The 20,216-nt window shown below is 36.5% G+C and overlaps 4 protein-coding genes across 15 annotated transcripts in view; 2 read left to right on the forward strand and 2 right to left on the reverse strand.

The window, feature by feature from the left end:
- Dpck (Dephospho-CoA kinase) overlaps positions 1-20,216 on the forward strand; it is a 435,691-nt gene that overhangs the window by 299,746 nt on the left and 115,729 nt on the right. The window lies entirely within an intron of this gene.
- Positions 1,394-5,395, reverse strand: LOC137246675 (uncharacterized). Of its 4 annotated transcripts, none has more exons than XM_067777702.1 (3): positions 4,540-5,267; positions 2,754-2,896; positions 1,394-2,100 (listed from the first exon to the last, which is right to left on the reverse strand). In XM_067777702.1, exons 2-3 carry the CDS (start codon positions 2,818-2,820, stop codon positions 1,850-1,852), a joined length of 318 nt encoding a protein of 105 aa, XP_067633803.1. In that variant the 5' UTR covers positions 2,821-2,896; positions 4,540-5,267; the 3' UTR covers positions 1,394-1,849. The 4 variants fall into 4 exon arrangements, 2 of the variants coding, with proteins under 2 accessions (XP_067633803.1, XP_067633799.1); XM_067777698.1 differs by lacking the exon at positions 4,540-5,267 and adding an exon at positions 3,063-4,150; XR_010951646.1 differs by lacking the exon at positions 1,394-2,100 and adding an exon at positions 3,063-4,243 and having other exon boundaries at positions 2,341-2,896; positions 4,540-5,324.
- LOC137246658 (WD repeat domain phosphoinositide-interacting protein 2-like) lies at positions 1,432-8,984 on the forward strand. Of its 2 annotated transcripts, none has more exons than XM_067777692.1 (3): positions 1,432-1,549; positions 7,665-8,069; positions 8,129-8,984. In XM_067777692.1, exons 2-3 carry the CDS (start codon positions 7,805-7,807, stop codon positions 8,293-8,295), a joined length of 432 nt encoding a protein of 143 aa, XP_067633793.1. In that variant the 5' UTR covers positions 1,432-1,549; positions 7,665-7,804; the 3' UTR covers positions 8,296-8,984. The 2 variants fall into 2 exon arrangements, with proteins under 2 accessions (XP_067633793.1, XP_067633792.1); XM_067777691.1 differs by lacking the exon at positions 1,432-1,549 and adding an exon at positions 7,354-7,530.
- Positions 13,012-19,375, reverse strand: LOC137246700 (protein transport protein Sec24C-like). 8 transcript variants are annotated; one of them, XM_067777731.1, is made up of 11 exons: positions 19,213-19,375; positions 18,525-18,590; positions 18,299-18,463; positions 17,696-17,922; positions 17,419-17,635; positions 17,006-17,346; positions 16,665-16,952; positions 16,427-16,605; positions 16,238-16,371; positions 14,257-14,606; positions 13,012-14,197 (listed from the first exon to the last, which is right to left on the reverse strand). In XM_067777731.1, exons 2-6 carry the CDS (start codon positions 18,567-18,569, stop codon positions 17,035-17,037), a joined length of 966 nt encoding a protein of 321 aa, XP_067633832.1. In that variant the 5' UTR covers positions 18,570-18,590; positions 19,213-19,375; the 3' UTR covers positions 13,012-14,197; positions 14,257-14,606; positions 16,238-16,371; positions 16,427-16,605; positions 16,665-16,952; positions 17,006-17,034. The 8 variants fall into 8 exon arrangements, with proteins under 8 accessions (XP_067633832.1, XP_067633820.1, XP_067633837.1 ...); XM_067777719.1 differs by having other exon boundaries at positions 18,525-18,663; XM_067777736.1 differs by having other exon boundaries at positions 19,146-19,375.

The raw sequence follows: 20,216 nt of genomic DNA on the forward strand, positions 1-20,216 counted from the left end.
AAAAAAGATTCCAATTTCGAACTTCGAGTGCCGATACATAGTTTTTGTAGCCTAACTTAGAAAAATAGAGAAATGACATTTTTGCACACCCATGTTTGTTTAGGTTGTTTTAAAATAGTAAAAGAATATATTTAGAAGGTTCCAATTTCGAAACTTCGTACCTATTTTGGAAGCTAATTTCAAAAAATGGAGAATTAAATTTTTACTTTTTTAAGCGAAAAAATAGTACTTTACTATGATGTATTTTGGAACGATTTTCCATCATCCCTTGTCAAATTTGGTTTCGAGGCAAACCGGTTTCGGCGTTGTGCCATCATCAGTGTCGAGTTTCGTTCTGATCAGTTGTTGTCGTTTGTCTTGTATTTAAAGTTCGTAGGTACATCAGCAGGTATTGTCGTATATTTACATATGTGTATGTGCTGTGTGTTCATTCAGAACCGAGGGTGGTTTTTACTGATCGATTTGTGTGGCTGACTGAGGCAGGTAAAAGTCAGTAATTCTAGTCATTTGATCTTCTTTGTGGGTTTGTTGCTTTGGTGCGTTTATTGTTTTGCGTTTATTTGTTGTTGTGTGTTTGTCTGTTGTGTCTGGGTGATTACTTTGTTTCTTGTAAACAAATTTTAATGGCTCAAATATTGTGTCAGAAATTGTATTTATCTGTTTGTTTATTATTCTACCGTCGAATGTTTGATGTTTGTAGATTTCAATGTTTTCGAGTACGTTTAGACGTCGGCCTTTTGCTTGTATGTGAAGAACCCTAACTGTTTTATTGATGTTTACTGGGGAACATTTTCCGCATTGACCATGTCATTCGCGAAGTTAAACTGGAGACATTGGTGCTTTATCGGTAACCGTATCGGTAACCTTTTAACAACTGATTCGACCAACCTTATGAGAATCAATGCAATCGATTATTGGTGCCGCTAAGGTCGTAACCGTATCGTAGCCAACCAATTGGGTTTTGGTTTACCATCGTAACGATAAACAGCTGATTACGTTAGGGATACGGATACAGCGATACGATATACGGCACCAATGACTCCGGCTTTAAGCTGCCGGGCAACGCACAAAATTTGCTTGATGGGTACCATAGCAACGTGTAGTTGTGTGCGTTTCGGGTGATTGTCGCTTGCCCGGCCACCACACAAGCAGAAAGCATCAAGCGTCATTTGTATTGAACATACCCTGCAAAAATCGTGTGACCAAAAACGCACACATTCACTTGATTTTTTTGACAGCCACAAACACACCCAGTGTACGTGTGAGAATTCGGAACATAGAATTCAGAAAATGAAATAGCATGATGAAATATTTATTTTATATTTATTATCTCACTCTTTTTCTCACATTATATGCATATAGATGGTGAAATTTGAAAATTGTCAGGCGTAGTTGCGCGCCATTTTATTTCTTCGACTTTATTTCTTCTAATTCCAATTTTGATTTCAAGTGCGCATCAGCTCAGCGGTGGGAAAATTTACAAATTAATTAAAAAAAATTCTGCGGAGGGACCCAGTGAAGAAGTACCACTTAAAAATCAAATATTCCGGTAAGTAAACAGTTTTAGAATACACGGATGCCATGAAAATTTTGCCAAATGCCTCCAGTGCAGAAAATATTCTCCGCATGTTTTTGGTTAGGCGTACATATACCTGACTGGTCAGCATAGTGCATGTCTTAGCCAAATCGTTTACTGCCGCTGTCGAGCTGTTATCAATCGTTGTTGTCGCTGCCGCTGAACTGACTTGGCGCTCGACAATGCTGGAGGCATCATCACTCGGAGCTTGTGTAGCACTATCAGCGGTTGTGCTGCCGCCCTGCATTGTGGACACTTTCTTCCATAGTGCAATTATTGAGAGCCAGTGTCTGGTGTTGCAACATGCATCGAACTGCTGGCTAAACGTGATTTCATTTGATTGTCTACTTGTGATTGTGCATGGACAGCTACTGCCCGATTTCTGTTCGATAAATTATTATGTTGTAACAACACATTTGACGTGCTACTACCGCGACGCGGACTCATATTAGGACTGCATCGCTCTGTGGTATTGTGTTTCATCAAAAATGGATTACGCATCTTTGGTGAATTGAGTTTATTATCTAAAACAATTTCAATATCAATAACACGAATTATTATAAATAACAATGACCCCAGCGGGTCAAGGGGAGAAACCTTATCGCTACAACAACAACACCAAACTAAATTTGTGGACATCATTTAATTTTTATTTGAAGTACTCAAATTGGACCACCAATGTGCAAGATGAAGCTCCAGCCACTTCGACATAATATAAGAGAGTACGGGTTTTGAGGAGTATTACCGATGTTTATGGGGTTGTACCCGATATACATACAGCACGTTTGGGTAACAAGTAACATTAAGGTAAAAGCCCGACCAACTCGGGAAGGATTTATTAATAGGATCACATTGAAACTTCTGAGCCATAAAGTGGTATCTTGATTGCGAGTCACACCAAGGATTAGAAACCACTTCTTCAAACAGAGAACATGCTGAGGTATTGTAAAACCATTTCCTCCCCTTAGTGCTACTAAGAGCCAACGGTAATAACGAAAGAGAAACGTGTATTTGTTGGTACAGGCCAAAATCGTCTAAACTGTTCAGTGCCAATTAAAAAAAAATATCAGCTAAATTAAAAATTATACAACACGAGTTAATGAAAATTATTTTATACATGGAAGCAAAATTAACACACAATACTACAATTGAAAAAGGATTATTTTTTTACACTTACCTAAATCGGCCAGCGCTCTAGTCATCTCTCTTATTTCTGCGTCTTGCCGCTCTAAGCGGAAACCCATTTCAGCCAGTGTTAATGCAAGCTCTACTTTTTCCTGCCTGAACTGTTCTTGCTTTTTAGCTTCATTATTGGATTGACTGAGGAATAATAAAAAGATATAATTTTTATTATTTTCTCTCGTTTATCGGGATTCAAATATCAGCACTACAGCGCCTATCACAAATATAATCGCCTCTCCAAGCAAACTAGCTCCTAGCTCTATTGTCATGGCCTCATTGAGTGGGGGAACTGTGACTGGTTTACCTAAATTTAACGCCCACATTTTCGTCTTCACTTCAACCCAATTGTAAACTGTAAAGTCAAGAATCGTTAGTGCAGTTCCAACTAGAGATGATATTTCATTAATTCTAATCTCAAGCTGTACCGGGTGTTAAATAATATCTTGCCTAAGAAAATGGTAATTTCATACATTTTTTCTTATAACTATAAAGTGATGTCATTTCCAATTTGCTAACTCTGCTCCTCGCGCCCAGTTTCACTTAATTTATGTGTTAATATATTGAGTATACGGTAATAGTCTAGTTGAGGGGTCGACTGCTAATACGCTACCAAAAATATCGAGAGGGTGTCGCGTATTAATCTCGAGAACAATAATCCGAAGGCGGAAAAGAAAAATTTCATCTCTGTCCGGAGATATTTGCAGTTGAAGTTGGCGATTTTCATGTGGTTGTTGTTGTGTTGTACCCACAAAAAAAATTGTGCATCACCGTGGCGGTAGCCACGGTTATACCACACACTCGGACTTGGCATGGCGTAGCCCAGGGTTATTTTTTATAAGCGCGACCGAAGGCCGCCAACGCAGAAAGGTGTTCTGCGCAGAAATACTATGGATCCCACCCCCGGTTTCGGAGGTACCCGTGGGTCTTTTTTCGGTTTTTCGTTAATATCTTTTGAACGAGTTAAAATTTTAATTTTCCGCCTTCGGATTATTATTACTGATGTCAAGACGCGTCGTTTCGAAAACGTCCTATCGCAGAAATGTTGTATAACGCCCAATTTCAAATTTCAATTCAATTTCTGATGTTTTCGAAACGGCAACCGAGATAGGGTGATATTCCATTCCACTGATTTGATATAACCTTTTCCAACTTTGCACTGAGTAGGTGATTGCATGTAAAGTCCTCTTTTGACAAACCAAGATCGTCCTCTGCAAGTCGCTTATCGTACCCGTCCTGTTATATGGTGTAAAAGTATGTACATTGACAACATCATATGAGGAGGCTCTGGGTCACCAAGCGGGTTAGGGCTTCAGAATATACCCGCGGTAAGTATGCCTGTCGTAAGAGGCGACTAAAATACCGGATTCAAGGGGCTGTGTAGTGCAACCCTTCAGGTTGCCAGCGCAATATACATTAAGAAATGTGAACGTAGTAACTTTTCCGTTGCAAAATACTCGAAGCACTGATTGCATTGAAATTCATGCGCTGTAAATAAAACCAATGTGAAATGTTTGGTGACCCATACATATCTGTGGCAATCCATAAACGGCTAGACTTCATAACTTAGCACATTTCTATGAACCCATGTGCTCTAGGATATGAAAAACAGTATTGGCGGACTTTGAACAGATCTTAGTTAATGAGCTTAAATATCACATTCATGTTATGTGTAGCTAGTTTCCTCTTCTGCAAACATCAAAAGGTTGCTACAGATATACATAATTTCGTTAGGAACATTGTATGGTACACTCCCAGTAAACTTTATATGTATATAAACTTACTATTATTTTCCGGTTGTCTACGTAGGTGATCAAACAGTGTAGTTTTAGTACGGAAAATTTCACCACAATTGTGGCATGCCACAAACTTTCTGTTTGAATGTGTCTGAATGTGCTCAATCAACCTACGACATATACTCCAATTGCATTGTACTTTTGGTCTGGTATCATTTGGTGATTTTTGAATTTCATACTCAAATGAGGCATTCACATAAAAAATTATTCTTTAGTTCGGGCAGTTTGTCTATTAGCGTAGGTAGCGCACTACATTTAGGTATACTAGGATTTTGTTCACATTCATATTTTCCTCTTATTAGAAGCGCAGTATAGTATCCATGATAATATACATACATGTCTTCTGATTTCCACAGAATTATTTGTTTCAAAGTTTCCGATGATCACCGAATAATGCGCTACATTCTTTCCGATGACAAGGTACGGGCGGAAGCATCAATTTAATCTTTTTTTTAGAAGCCATTTCAACTTTTTTTTTAATTTTCAGCTACTCCTATGCTGTTTCTTGCTTTTCAACTGTATTGCAATATAATATAATATAAAGCAGCTGACTTCGAACTTTGATTATATGAAAATGTCAAATTGAAAGTTCAATTATTTTAGGTCCGTTCCCCAACAGTGTGAGTTTCATCAGTTATCAGAACATTGTACCCTACAAGCATTGAGTTATATGCACATTTGTTCAACTATCGCATTAGCAAAAATTTCTGACAATTAAATCACTAGTGATATGAAAACTATATGTTTTTGTAGCAGTGCTTCGCCCCATTCAATAGGTGCGACCAGTCACAAATTGTCATCAATATCCTCTAACAGGAGTCCAAGGAAACTTGCCGTTTCAACACGGGTGGACCATAATGTGAGGGGTGTTAGAGGCGTTGGTTCCACATTACAATTAAAGAAATGGTTGGTGCCATGTGGGGACACATTGCAAGCGGGGCATACATTTTGTATGTCGGGGTTGATTGTGGATAGGTAAGAGTTTAACCTGTTACAGCATCCAGAACGAAGTTGAGCAAGAGTGACACGCGTTTCCCTGAGGAGTATGCGTTCCTCTTCCGCGAGTTTGGGATAATTTTCTTTAAGTACTGGATTCCCCGGGCAATTCCCGGCATAAAGGTCCGACGCCTGTTTATGGAGTTCGCTGAGGACCTGCTTGTGTTTTTTGGCTTCATACGGCTGAGTTCTCATTATGTAGATGGTGTTCTGGGGACATAAGAAGACAGCCCGTGGCGATTCTGAGAGCAGTATTTTGGCAGGCCTGTAGTTTCTTCCAGTGGGTAATTTTTAGGCTTGGCGACCATATGGGTGACGCGTAGCACGTAATCGGCTGGCCAACTGCTTTGTAAGTAGTAATGAGCGTTTCTTTATCTTTTCCCCAAGTCCTGCCAGCAAAAGATTTGAGGATTTTATTACGGCTCTGGATTTTCGGTACAATTGCGGCTGCAAGGTCACCAAAATATAGATCCTGATCAAGCGTCACACCCAAGATTTTGGGGTGTAGGACAGTCGGTAGCGTAGTGCCATCGACGTGGATGTTCAAAATGGTCAACATTTGTGACGTCCATGTTGTAAATAAGGTCGCAGAGGATTTATTTGCTGATAATGCAAGGTTTCGCGAGGCGAAAAAACTGGAGAGATCAGGGAGGTAGCCGTTTATTCTGTTGCAGCTCATCGATCTGCGGGCCTGTGGCCATTATTGTACAGTCATCGGCGTAGGAGACGATAGTAACTCTTTCTGGTGGCGAAGGTAGCTTTGATATGTAGAAGTTAAAAAAAAAAGTAATGAACCTTATAGTAAATTGACTCTTTTAAAGCTAATACTTACTTTCCCATAGTTCAACGTGATCTAGGCATACACATTTTTTTCAGTCTTTTTCTTTTAACGACAATTTGAAATAATTGTCTTCTGTTCCCTTTTTCTTTTTAGTATCTCTTTCGTTATTGGTGACATATAGGAATCATTTATAATTCAAAATATACAACTGGTTAGTAAACGGAAATATACAATATGAAGCGTTCAGTTTATAATGAAGTGAGCAAACAAAAGAAAGAGTGTGAGCAAAGCGCGGAAAATTATAAGCGTTTATGTTCATTTGCTGAGATGGAAAGTGAAAAGAGCGGAGCTTTCGCCATTACGCCAAATTATTGCCCAGAAAATTCCTTTTCATTTTCTGATTCAGACCCCTGCTCAGAAAATGAAAACGAATTTCGTCCAAGTTTGGATACCAAGTTCAAAATATTAAAATCATGGGCAATGGAATGCAACATTTGTCAATCGCATATAAGTAAAATACTTGTAGCATTAAACAAAATGGGCTACAATGAATTTCCTTTGTGCGCACAAACTTTGTTCCAGACAAGCATAAGTAATTTGGTTGTAAAAAATATTTCGGGTGGAGAGTTCGCGTATTTTGGTATTCAAGCGTATTTTAAATCTAAATCGTTTCCATGTTTGAATGAAAAAGACGAGGTTTTAATAGATGTTGGAATAGACGGATTGAACGTGTTTAATAGCTCAAAAAAAGTTTTGTGGCCGATTCTTGGGTCAATCGCAGATTTTCCAAAAGAACCCCTTTTTACTATTGCCTGCTTCTCAGGGAAACAAAAACCCCTTAACGTAAATGATTTTATGGAAGAATTTTGTAACGAAGTAGTATTATTAAGAAAAAATGGTTTAAAAGTCGGTTTAGGGCATCCAATCTCGAAAAAGTTTGACGTTCGTTTATTTATTTGTGACTCGTGTGATCGTGTTTTGCAGAAATTTTTAAGTTAAAGGGCAGGATAAAGTTTGCGGACGACCTCCGAAAATACGTAATCCAAAGTCACAACAGATGTAAACAGAGGCGTTACCTACAAAAAAAAAAAATAGTAAAACGTAAAACACACAGAACTGCGAAAACCGCACCAGCCATCACAAAACCTACGAGGTGTCTATCGCTAATCCAAATTTAAAGTTATCTGCTGCAACAATCTATGGTATTTATCATTCACTCACCAGGAAAAAGCCGCTGAGACTTTGCCATACTTTAACATACAATACTTTACCCCTTTTTAGCACAACTATTATTTTTGATTTTATTAAATTTTATAAATTGTTTCTTCCTCTACAGTTCAATTTCCGTATTGGATGGTAAAGATGACTTTCGCATTTTGTCCATCAATAACTGTGACAAGGTGGAAGATATCTATGCGCGCAAATCGCAACATATTATCTTGGTCGAGCGTTTCTTCAATAGCTCCCTAAGGGGTGATGGTGACAGCAGAGAAACCCAACTGTTTACAAATGTTACACTTCAAAAAGAATCAAAATATCTGCCATTGCGTCTACGGCTCAAATATACACAGTATACGAATGAATCGAACGAGCCTAACGGATAGTTTAGATATTCATGATATACGAGACTTGAAAATGTTACATCAAATCGAAAATAATGCACCAAACGAACTGGGTCTGAATACTGAAACAGTACACATATTCAAAATCGATGAGAAGGCTGTGATGATAGCATTAGACGGTGAGTTATTGAATAACATACGAAAACCATTTTAACCCATTTATTTATTTGCATTACAGCTTTAGCTTTACAAGTAGCAAAAATTGCTTCCGCCAGGCAATTGGAAAAGGCAGAGAAGCATTCATCACACTTTGCGGATGATGCAAAGTCAGAAACTGCTGTTGTAACTGCTGCCACCGACACAACGGTCATCTCTACTTCGCCGAGTAGCGGCTGTTCCGACTAACTATCGAAGACAGTATCATCATATCTTTTGCCAACACAGGTCAGCGATGTGCTTACGCAGGACCGTGCCTTCGCTACTTTATGATGAATGTCAATTCCCACCAATGGCTATTGCGGCGCGCAATTGACCAACAAGACGACGGCGCAGTATAGATAAAGAACGTTTGACTGCCGCAGCGAGAGCTTAAACAATTTTTGATTGAACATGAAAAAGGATTATGTATTTTTTTACTGGTTTAGTGTAGGCTGTTGCGGCTGCGTTTGAAGTGTGAAATTTATTAAAATTTTAATTTGACAGTAAATTTAAAACAAAAAACGCTTAAGCTTTATGAGCATTGAATTATTATGAATATAATATAATGTAATATAACAATATTTTGCTACAGTGCTGGCCACTTAGACGACGCTGCAGCAATATAGCTCAAAGCAATTAATATATTTTTTATGTTATTATTAAAGTACATACTTACTTCGTTTTTATATGAACTGTATTAATTTAAGTTACAATTTCATGTAAATATATAATAAGGTATGTCGTGATCCGATTGCTGTTGGAATTGAATGATAAGATTTAGAACAATAATAAGACTCAATCACTAGTCCTACATTTTTAAGTTCATACTTTACTTTATTACTTTCAAATTCAATTACGACAGCAATCGGATTCCACGACACCTTTGAATATTCTCGATCTGAAAAAAGAGTAAATCTTATCTGAATTTCTACTTAGCTTTAAGTTTTAAATTGATTCAAATAATTGGATTTTTTTGTAAAGCTTAAAATTATTTTCTGTTCGCTTGGAAAAAATTTCAATTGGAAAACAAAAACCAATAATGCGAGTTTATTTGTTATTAAAATAATTACTTTTCTTTATATCAACTTATTAATTTAAGTTACAATTTCATGTAAATATATAATAAGGTATGTCGTGATCCGATTGCTGTTGGAATTGAATGATAAGATTTAGAACAATAATAAGACTCAATCACTAGTCCTACATTTTTAAGTTCATACTTTTCTTTATTACTTTCAAATTCAATTACGACAGCAATCGGATTCCACGACACCTTTGAATATTCTCGATCTGAAAAAAAAAAATAGTAAATCTAATCTGAATTTCTACTTAGCTTTAAGTTTTAAATTGATTCAAATAATTGGATTTTTTTCTAAAGCTTAAAATTATTTTCTGTTCGCTTGGAAAAGATTTCAATTGGAAAACAAAAACCAATAATGCGAGTTTATTTGTTATTAAAATAATTACTTTTCTTTATATCAACTTATTAATTTAAGTTACAATTTCATGTAAATATATAATAAGGTATGTCGTGATCCGATTGCTGTTGGAATTGAATGATAAGATTTAGAACAATAATAAGACTCAATCACTAGTCCTACATTTTTAAGTTCATACTTTACTTTATTACTTTCAAATTCAATTACGACAGCAATCGGATTCCACGACACCTTTGAATATTCTCGATCTGAAAAAAAGAGTAAATCTTATCTGAATTTCTACTTAGCTTTAAGTTTTAAATTGATTCAAATAATTGGATTTTTTTCTAAAGCTTAAAATTATTTTCTGTTCGCTTGGAAAAGATTTCAATTGGAAAACAAAAACCAATAATGCGAGTTTATTTATTATTAAAGTACTTACTTCTTTTTTGTATGAACTGTATTAATATAAGTTCCAATTTCATGTACATATATAATAATATTGAAAATAATAAATATTGAAAATTAAATTTTTTTGGTTCATATTTTATTCATATGGCTGCTTCAGGTAAAGTAAATCTGCAGGTAAAATTCACGTTATATGGCGGTTATATAAATGGTAAAACCGCAGTAAAATTGATTGTCAAATGACTCGAAAATGTAGAGTGAAATGACGGAAAAATGACCGCCATTTGACGAGCATTGTGACGTGTGTGAGCAGCACAGTGCTATGCTCACATCCTATAAGTGGGAGCGGAATGCACGATCACATTAATAGGAACGAAACGGAAAATTTGGTCACAAAAGTTAATCACGCCCATGCAAACGTGACTATGAATATAACCGCTGCAGAAAGTCACAATGATCGTAAAATGACTAGTAAAATGACGTGGAGCGTTTTTGCAGGGTAGTGTACAAGTACAAGTGTGTTGACTTCTTTCTGACAGGCACTCGCTTAAGTGAGCATAGCGGAAAAATCTGGGTTGCCATTGTTGTTTCGGTTGAAAACGGTCAATTAGGGTTCTGTGCAGAGACCTCAAAGATTGAAACAGAGTTTATGTAGTCACAAAAGTGTTGCTCCTGTTCCACAGCATTTTATATCATGGCGAAAAGTGTTCTGTTCAGAGTTATTGATTTTCATTAAAAGTTTAATTTATTACGGAGGGTTACTCCTTTAAGTGCAAAAAGCAAAGAAAACGTAGAGTTTTTCAAATTATTGTGAAAAACTTTTTAATTGTAATTTCTGTACAAAAGTTCACTATATTTGTGTTCTGTTCAAAGTTATTGATTTTCATTAAAAGTTTAATTTATTACGGAGGGTTACACCTTTAAGTGCAAAAAGCAGAGAAAACGTAGAGTTTTCAAATTTTTGTGAAAAACTTTTTAATTGTAATTTCTTTACAAAATTTCACTATATTTGTGTAACACAAGAATCTGGAGGTCAATTCCTTAGCTATGAAAAACGTGTGGCGCTTTATATTTTGACTCTAATTTAATTTATATATTATAAATTTTGCTTTCCGTATGTTTCCGCATTGTTGCAGGCTACAAATCTTCCAGTATTCTTATTTCCGCGGAAATATATGCAACTATTTCATCTGTAAATACTACAAAGTTTTATTAAACTATCAAATGCAACTTAGCTTGAAGTACTCTTACGTACAAAAAATACAACTCTAGACCTGAGATTTGCATCAGGTGAGCGAGGCTGTTTGTAGTTTTGACGTTTATCGCTTAGTGAACACACTTGTATAGGTACACTATGGTATTGTAAATTCGTAGCGTGCAGACGTAAACATGTCATCGGATGACGATTTTTTATTGCTTGTAATTTTTGTGAACTTTTTTCTAAGAATTTTTTCGAGATGCAGTTTTGTAGCTTATTCAATTCTAATATAATAAGATGCTAATATTAAGCCACTAAGAAAATTACCTGATATTTGGCAATTTTTTTTCCATCCGACCTAACGTAAAATCTTTTCTTCCGCGATCTTGCTCATTGCACGTTCTCACAAAACTAACACATTAAGCCGTAATTACCCACGAACGTACGTACAAAAAACGTGTCATCTGACACCACCTATCTTATGAATGTGCAATGTAAACGAAAACTCACCGACGTTCAACGCACGTACGTACGTAGCCCGGAACGTAGAAATCAAAACAATTTTCATTTTTTCCGTAAGAACATGTCAGCTGCTCGCTCTTTCACTAGACAGAGTTGCCTAGTAAACTTTTGTGCGCTAATTTTTGACATTTTGCAGTTTTATGCAAAAACACCTAATTAAAGTTTGAAAAATTGTGGACTTAATTCGAAATAATTATGTAAAAGTGCAGATTATAAATATGTAATCTATTTATACTTATTTAATATTAATGCCAGCCTTTTACAACATCAGAAATTAAAATAGGAAAAGTTGATGGTTCCATATGCATGCATTCAAACAGGTCGATGGCAACATTTTTTTCTTTGCCACTGCGGTCATAAACTTCCCTCAAATGTGTGTACGTACGGCATACGTATACGTATGCTACACACGTCCATTGTAAACTTTACCAAGTAGTGCAACTAACAGCTGATCGCTCAAAATTAGCACACACACACAAACATCACTAATGGCCATATTACGGAAATCTTAGGAAAATTGAAGTTAAATTTTTAAACAGACATAAATTGTTATAATTTTGGAATATATAGCATCTAGGACACCTTAATTGCAGTAATTGAAAGAAAATGTTTGCTTATACTCAAGTATTTAATTATTTTTTCCAAATTTATCTTTAATATTGATGCAATGATTGATCCCATGCAACTCTGGTCTTCCTACTGTTCTTCATTCCACTCCATTCGAGTGCCTATTTTCACGGCCTGCGAGTGCCTTCCACTCTATTCGCAACATAACCTCGAATTAAGCTGCCAAACTATATAGTAAACAATGCACACGTCGTTGGGTAACTACCCTACAAAAAATTAGGTCATAAAACTTACCCGCGCCCAAGCAAATGTTATTATGAAAATAACCTATGACTGTCAAATGACTAGTCAAATGACGTGGAATGACGAGAGCGTTTTTGCAGGGTACAGCTTTAATGCTTGTCAACCACGTCGGCCACGATCAAATACATACCCTGCAAAAACGCTCCACGTCATTTTAGTAGTCATTTTACGGTCATTGTGACTTTCTGCAGCGGTTATATTCATAGTCACGTTTGCATGGGCGTGATTAACTTTTGTGACCAAATTTTCCGTTTCGTTCCTATTAATGTGATCGTGCATTCCGCTCCCACTTATAGGATGTGAGCATAGCACTGTGCTGCTCACACACGTCACAATGCTCGTCAAATGGCGGTCATTTTTCCGTCATTTCACTCTACATTTTTGAGCCATTTGACAATCAATTTTACTGCGGTTTTACCATTTATATAACCGCCATATAACGTGAATTTTACCTGCAGATTTACTTTACCTGGAGCAGCCATATGAATAAAATATGAACCAAAAAAATTGAATTTTCAATATTTATTATTTTCAATATTATTATATATGTACATGAAATTGGAACTTATATTAATCCAGTTCATATAAAACAGAAGAACTTTAATAATAAATAAACTCGCTTAATTGGTTTTTGTTTTCCAATCTCTTCTAAGCGAGCAAAAAAATAATATTAAGCTTTAGAAAAAACTCCAATTATTTGAATAATATACAACTTAAAGCTTAGTAGAAATTCAGATCAAGAATATTCAAAGGTGTCGTGGATCAGATTGCTGTCGTAATTGATGAACTTAAAAATGTACGACTAGTAATTGAGTCAGACTTATTATTGTTCTAAATCTAATCATTCAAGCAATAATTCTGCAACACATAGCAGGAGTATTGATTGGTTTCAAATCTAATTCCGACAGCAATCGTATCACATCCCTTATTATATATGTACGTGATATTGCAACTTAAATTAATACAATTGATATAAAGAAAAGTAAGTACTTTAATAATAACATAAACTCTCTTAATTGGTTTTTGTTTTCCAATTGAAATCTTTTCTAAGCGAGCAGAAAATAATTTTAAGCTTTAGAAAAAACTCCAATTATTTGAATAATCTACAACTTAAAGCTTAGTAGAAATTCAGATTAGGTTTACTCTTTTTTCAGATCAAGAATATTCAAAGGTGTCGTAGAATCCGATTGCTATCGTAATTGATGAATTTAAAAATGTACGACTTGTAATTAAGTCAGACTTATTATTGTTCTAAATCTAATTATTCAAGCAATAATTCTACAACCCTTAGCAGGAGTATTGATTGGTTTCAAATCTAATTCCGACAGCAATCGTATCACATCCCTTATTATATATGTACGTGATATTGCAACTTAAATTAATACTGTTGATATAAAGAAAAGTAAATACTTTAATAATAAATAAACTCTCTTAATTGGTTTTTGTTTTCCAATTGAAATATTTTCCTGTGCAAGCACATCGCTAACCTGTGTTGGCAAAAGATATGATTATACTGTCTTCGATAGATAGTCGGACGAGCCGTTACTCGGCGAAGTAGAGATGACCGTTGTGTCGGTGGCAGCTGTTACAACAGCAGTTTCTAACTTTACACCATCCGTACAGTGTGATGAATGCTTCACTGCGTTTTCCAATTGCTTGGCGCCAGCAATTTTTGCTGTTTGTAAAGCTTTAGCTGTAATGCAAATATATAGATGGGTTAAAGTGGTTTTCGTATGTTGGTCAACAACTCACCCTATACCATCATCACGGCCTTCTCATCGATTTTGAATATGTGTACTGTTTCAGTATTCAGACCCAGTTCGTTTGGTGCAATATTTTCGATTTGATGAATGTGTATACTATCCGTTAGGCAGACAATTAAGTGCGTTCGATTCATTTATATACTGTGGGTATTTGAGACGTAGACGCAATGGCAGATATTTTGATTCTTTTTGAAGTGTAACATTTTTAAACAGTTGGGTTTCTCTGCTGTCACTATCACCACTAGAGAGCTATTGAAGAAACGCCCGACCAAGATAATATGTTGCGATTTACGCGCAGAGATTTCTTCCACATATTTACCATCCAATACCGAAATGGAACTGTAGATGAAGAAACATTTTATAAAATTTAATAAAATCAAAAAATGATAGTTGTGCTAAAATGGGGTAACGTATTGTATGTTAAAGTATAGCGAAGTCTCAGCGGCTTTGTCCTGGTCAAAATTGAGTTTGAATAGGTTTTATTCTTCATTCATAGAAACATGTACGAAGGTACCTGGTAAGATAATAAAAATCCTCAACGCTTTTTTTGCAATAACTTAAAAAACTCATATTCAAACTTCTCCTTAACTTCTACATATCAATAGCTACCTTTACCACAAGTAGTCACTATTGCTTCTACGCCTATGCTATTGTTTCCTACATCGATGAGCTTTGTAATAAAAACAAAAAAAAACAGCTATCTCCCCAATCTCTCCAGTTTTGTCGCCTCGCGAAACCTGATATTGTCACCAACCAAATCATTGGTGACCTTATTTAAAACATGGCCGCGCCAAATGTCGACCATATGACATTACCCAGAGCTGTAACAAACATTTAAGATAATTCGGCAGTACTTGGGGTAAATATAAATAGACGTTTGCATGGTACGCGTCTCCGATATGGTCGCCAAGCCTAAAGGTTACTCACTGGAAGAAAATACAGGCCTGCCAAAATGCTGCCCCCAAAACCGCTACGGGCTGCCTTCTTATGTCCTCGGAACACCACCTGCACAATGAAGCGAGAAAACTCCCAATAAGGGAAAGAAATGAAATGCTAACCAAACAGTTTCTGTAGAATACCCAGAAACCTGGATATCCCAACAGACATCTGATTGTTGATCCAACACCACTTAGGACCTTAAAGAGTAATCTCCGTAAGCATTATGAGGAAATACGACACCTGAGAACCCAGCCGTATGAAGCAAAAAAACAAGCAGGTCCATGGTGAACTCCACAAACAGGCGTCGTACCTTTATGCTAGGAATTGCCCCGTGAAGTACTCAAAGAACAGTACCCAAAACTTGCGGAAGAGGACCGCATACTCCCCAGGGAAAAGCGAGTCACTCTAGCTCAACTTCGTTCTGAATACTGTAACAGGTTAAACTCTTACCTATCCAGAATCAACCCCGACATACAAAATGTATGCCCCGCTTGCAATGTGTCCCCACATGACACCATCCTTCTCTTTAATTGTAATGTGGTCCAACGCCTCTAACACCCCTTTCCTTATGGTCCACCCCTGTTGAAACGGCAAGTTTCCTTGGACTCCCGTTAGAGGATATTGATGACAATTTGTGATCGATCACGGCTATTAGGTGGGCGACGCACTGCTACAACAACAACAACCATCTCGGGAACGATTAATATCATCACTTTAAACCTCCTAAGCCATCCCGCCCCACCCCCTATTTACACGAGGAACTTGGGGTCGCCATTACACATTACACTGAACGAGGCCACGGCGACGTTACTGATCAGTTTAACGCCTTACAGGTAGTTGGCAAAAGAAACGGCATATACGACCAGAAGGCACTCGAAGACGATGCCTCAAAACTACAACCAAAAGCAATAATTATCATTTCACTGACACAAATTTTATAGTTTTTTCTTCCGGAGTTGGACACAATCTTTTCATAATATTACTTAACAATTTAAGATTATACATTTTTTTCAATTTGTATTTTGACTTACCAGCAACAACAGAATCATGTTTAATTGTACGCCGCACAATCATTATAGCATCATGTAACGAAGCTCAGTTTCTTCCAAAAATTGTTCGGCACCGCCACGTAAAATCAATGTATATGTTCTATCATTAACGCAACCTTTAAATAATTATAAACTATAAAAATGAAATTAATGTCAAACCCACTATCAAACCTTGGAAAATGTTGAAATGTTCACCACCAACTTGACGTTCTTCAAAGTAATCACATTGACCCAAATCACTTGAATTAATATCATTAGCTTCAGTCATAACAGCACCACCACAAGCTTTCATTGTACGTTTCAAATCTTCTTCTGGTACACCAAAAGAACATTTCACGATCTGCAAAATACTGTGTACCAACATCACCAATTGGTAGTTTAGAAAAAACAACATTGGCGCCTTACTTACCTAGTTTATTGTACAGGAGACGCCATTCAGCATTAACAATTTTCTGATACTCTTGGACATTGGAGGACATTGCTGTGGCAGAGCATTTTTCCAATAAAGCACTTTGGTGTTCCTTTGATTGGCGCTTCGACATGTACAGCCATGTCATATTTTGGTCATGCATAATTATAATGCTTTACGTATAGCTTTAATGATGATACGTGCATGCACGCCTTCCTCAAAATTTGGTTTAACTTGTTTTAAGATTTCACCTGCTTAAAGTACTACTGAAGTGATGCCGTCGCCGACCTGATAAGAGAAACATTTTTATTCTACACATTCTAATATAACAAAAAAATTACCTCAGCATCTTGAGATTTGGCGATGTCGATTAGAGTTTTACGGCTGGATGCACAATATCCAATAGTTTCATAATTGTTGCCCCATTATTTGAAATTGTGGCCTTACCACTGGAATCAACAATATGCTTGTCCATACTACGTGAACCCAATGTAGTGCGTACAGCGTCCACAATTGAATGCGAGGCATTGATGTTGGATATGACTTGATGTTTACCTTGAGAGCTATCGGTACCCAAACATTTTTTACACAAATACTCATGTACCCAATACAAGTTCAGGACGTTCATATTTATCGACACGCTGTCCGGTGTGGCCCAAATGTTGGAAATATGCAGTTGGCACTGTTGAGAAAAAATATTGATCAATGAACACAAGTAAAAGTGAAAGATTTTTTTTTTACCATCTGTTGTTACTTTACACATTAGACATTGGAAACGACGACCAGCATCTACAAGTTGCATATGAGCCTTGCAACGATTACATCTAATTGCACCCAATTCACCAAAATTTACAATGGGTGGCCCATATTCACCCTCAACAGTGCGTGCCATTGGTGAGACGGCAAGTGTACTGGACAAAGCTGTTGTTTTTAAGAAATCAGCTGTTGCAGGTATGCAATACAAAGACGACCTGCAAAGCAGAAAGATCAATGTAATTGCCAAACAAAACATTAATTTCGATTATCGATACCTAAGGTAACGTGGCGAGGAGTTACCCTGATCTTCTACCACATATTTTGTGGTCACCAATGGTGGTAATAAACTCTGTTCATTAGTAATAAAAGCACCACCAGCGTTTTTTTGATTTTCAATGATAACGCTCATCGGATTTGGTATCTGATCGGGATCTAAACGGCGTTCGGCTTGATCATACTGTTGCGGCTGTTGATATTTACCAGTAACAGGTGCAGGTGGTTGCTAAAGAAAATAACACAAAAATAATAATCAGCAAATTTGTAAATTATTAGTTGTATTAGCATACATTATAACTGGGACGTCCGGACGTGTCCGGGTATTGGGGGTTGACCCGGCTTGGGTGGTTGACTGAGCATTGGCGTCTGTCCAGGTTGTGTTGGTGGCATCATAAAAGCCATCAATAACAAGTGCCAAGAATATATCCGCGGCATACCTGCCGACCAAAATGATTCAAGGGGTTGTGATTGCCAACCTCACCTACCCGTGGCGAATCCTGTACCTAACAATTTGGTGTGAACAATTGGTGCCAGTTAACCCTCTGAAATAATCGGCGCAATTGTACGCCATTGTGTTGGCATTAATTTGGCAAAATAAAAACCTTTTCATCCTCCTCCCGTGACCATTCTGTCTTCTTTATGCTAGGATCAAGCCATTCGTACCAGCGTGCCTTACATTGCTTGGCAGATTTGCGGTGCAGCAGTGATGCAATACGTGACCACTGGTTTTTGCCATATTTCATTACAGCTGCTTTGAGGATTTCATCCTGAAAGTTATCAATTTAGTTAATAAACGGCCAAGAGTAACCAGTCGCGTCAAATGCTTACCTCGGTGTTTCTCCACACACCACCTTTTATCATAATTCGTGGCATGGTGCTATATAATTGTGAATTCTTTCGATGAGCACAAAAATCAAATCAAAAATGTTTGTCGAAATAAACAGCAAAAATCATTGTATATTAAAGACTGGGAAAATTTTAGAATAGCACCCCCCGAGTTCGGGGTAAAACTTGGTATCAAATGAAAGAGTTCTCCCGATCCCAAATATATATATTTTAAAGTGCGCAAACTTATAATTTAAAAGTTATTTGTTGTTAAAGTTTGCAAATTTAGCAAATTTCTATAGCACTTTAAATTACAATTTACACATCTTTCAAAACCTTAATCCACATACATATCTATATAAATTAGCAACGATAAACTTAAATTGCATTTTTGTATATTTCGCATTTCATTTTTGCATTGTTTTTACTTATTATAAATGTTTTTATTAAATCAATCGCGCTTTTGTAGCAACATGCACATATATATATATATATATATATATTTTATTGATGACATTACAAAGCTGTGCTCTGCCACATATATATACGTATACACATATAAAATTTGTATAGAAATTTGCAAACTTTAACACCAAATAACTTTTAAGTTATAAGTTTGCGCACTTTAAAATATATATATTTGTGATCTGGAGAACTCCCTCTTAAGTTTAAATCTTTCCGGAGATATTACACTTAAAACTCTGAAAATTGAAAAAATTTTCCACCACCAAATGTTTTGCTGTCTCTGCTGAATTAGAAATGGCGGATTTTTTTGCACGCAAAAATGACGTATTTTGCTATCCCTATAAAAATAATAGGTGCGAGAGAGCACGATACATTGTGGGAAAGCTAAATTTGTCAACATATTTCATTTGGAGAATTTTTCATTCCAAATCGTCACCCCTGTCAAAAATTCGTGTGGCTGTGTGCGTTTTTGGTCACACGATTTTTGCAGGGTAGTGTACCTATACAAGTGTGTCAACTAAGCGATAAACGTCAAAAATACACAGCCGCGCTCACCTGATGCAAATCACAGGTCTAGAGTTGCATTATTGGTACGTAAGAGTACTTCAAGCTGAGTTGCATTTGATAGTTTAATAAAACTTTGTAGTATGTACAGATGAAATAGTGACATAAATTTCCGCGGAAAGAACAATACTAAAAGATTTGTAGCCTGCAACAATGCGGAAACATACGGAAAGCAAAATTTATTTAAATTAGAGTCAAAATATAAAGCGCCACACGTGTAACATGGAAAAATTTCACTTCTAAGGCTGTTTACACAAATGCATAAGGGCAAAATTATATAAACGCTTTGGTCGCTCCAAAGCAAAGATAACGTACAGCGTTTCATTGTTTTTCGTATGGCGTTGCCAAGCGTAGGCACGCAACCAAAGCATTTATGTAAGTTTTTCGATACTTCGCCCGACAGATGAATTAATGAATGCAACACAACCAAAGCGTCTGTGTAAATCCGCCTTAATTTTTGTAGCTGTGAAAGTCTCCTGCAAATAAAATGGTGATGTAAGTGCAAACAAATCAAACTCCTATATGACACTACTTTATTTTCTATGTATTTATCTTGTATTTTCTCTTATATTTTTTGTCGTAGGAGCCAATAAGATTTCAGTACTGGTTTAAGTGAGTGAACTATATTTAAAAAAAACTAACGAAATACAAGAAAAATACAACGTA

Source organism: Eurosta solidaginis, chromosome 1 (assembly GCF_040869045.1).
Source record: "Eurosta solidaginis isolate ZX-2024a chromosome 1, ASM4086904v1, whole genome shotgun sequence".
Taxonomy (NCBI): Eukaryota; Metazoa; Arthropoda; class Insecta; order Diptera; family Tephritidae; genus Eurosta; species Eurosta solidaginis.

What these genes read in the sequence shown, in the direction of transcription:
- LOC137246675 (XM_067777702.1), bottom strand. Translation starts at nt 2,820, where the DNA reads ATGGGTTTCCGCTTAGAGCGGCAAGACGCAGAAATAAGAGAGATGACT. An exon ending in TAGAGCGCTGGCCGATTTAG is followed by an intron (nt 2,101 to 2,753) that starts GTAAGTGTAAAA and finishes AAATTGTTTTAG; the next exon opens with ATAATAAACTCAATTCACCA.
- LOC137246658 (XM_067777692.1), top strand. Translation starts at nt 7,805, where the DNA reads ATGGTGACAGCAGAGAAACCCAACTGTTTACAAATGTTACACTTCAAA. An exon ending in TGTGATGATAGCATTAGACG is followed by an intron (nt 8,070 to 8,128) that starts GTGAGTTATTGA and finishes TTTGCATTACAG; the next exon opens with CTTTAGCTTTACAAGTAGCA.
- LOC137246700 (XM_067777731.1), bottom strand. Translation starts at nt 18,569, where the DNA reads ATGCCACGAATTATGATAAAAGGTGGTGTGTGGAGAAACACCGAG. An exon ending in CACGGGAGGAGGATGAAAAG is followed by an intron (nt 17,923 to 18,298) that starts GTTTTTATTTTG and finishes TATTTTCTTTAG; the next exon opens with CAACCACCTGCACCTGTTAC. An exon ending in TCCAATGTCTAATGTGTAAA is followed by an intron (nt 17,347 to 17,418) that starts GTAACAACAGAT and finishes TTTTCTCAACAG; the next exon opens with TGCCAACTGCATATTTCCAA.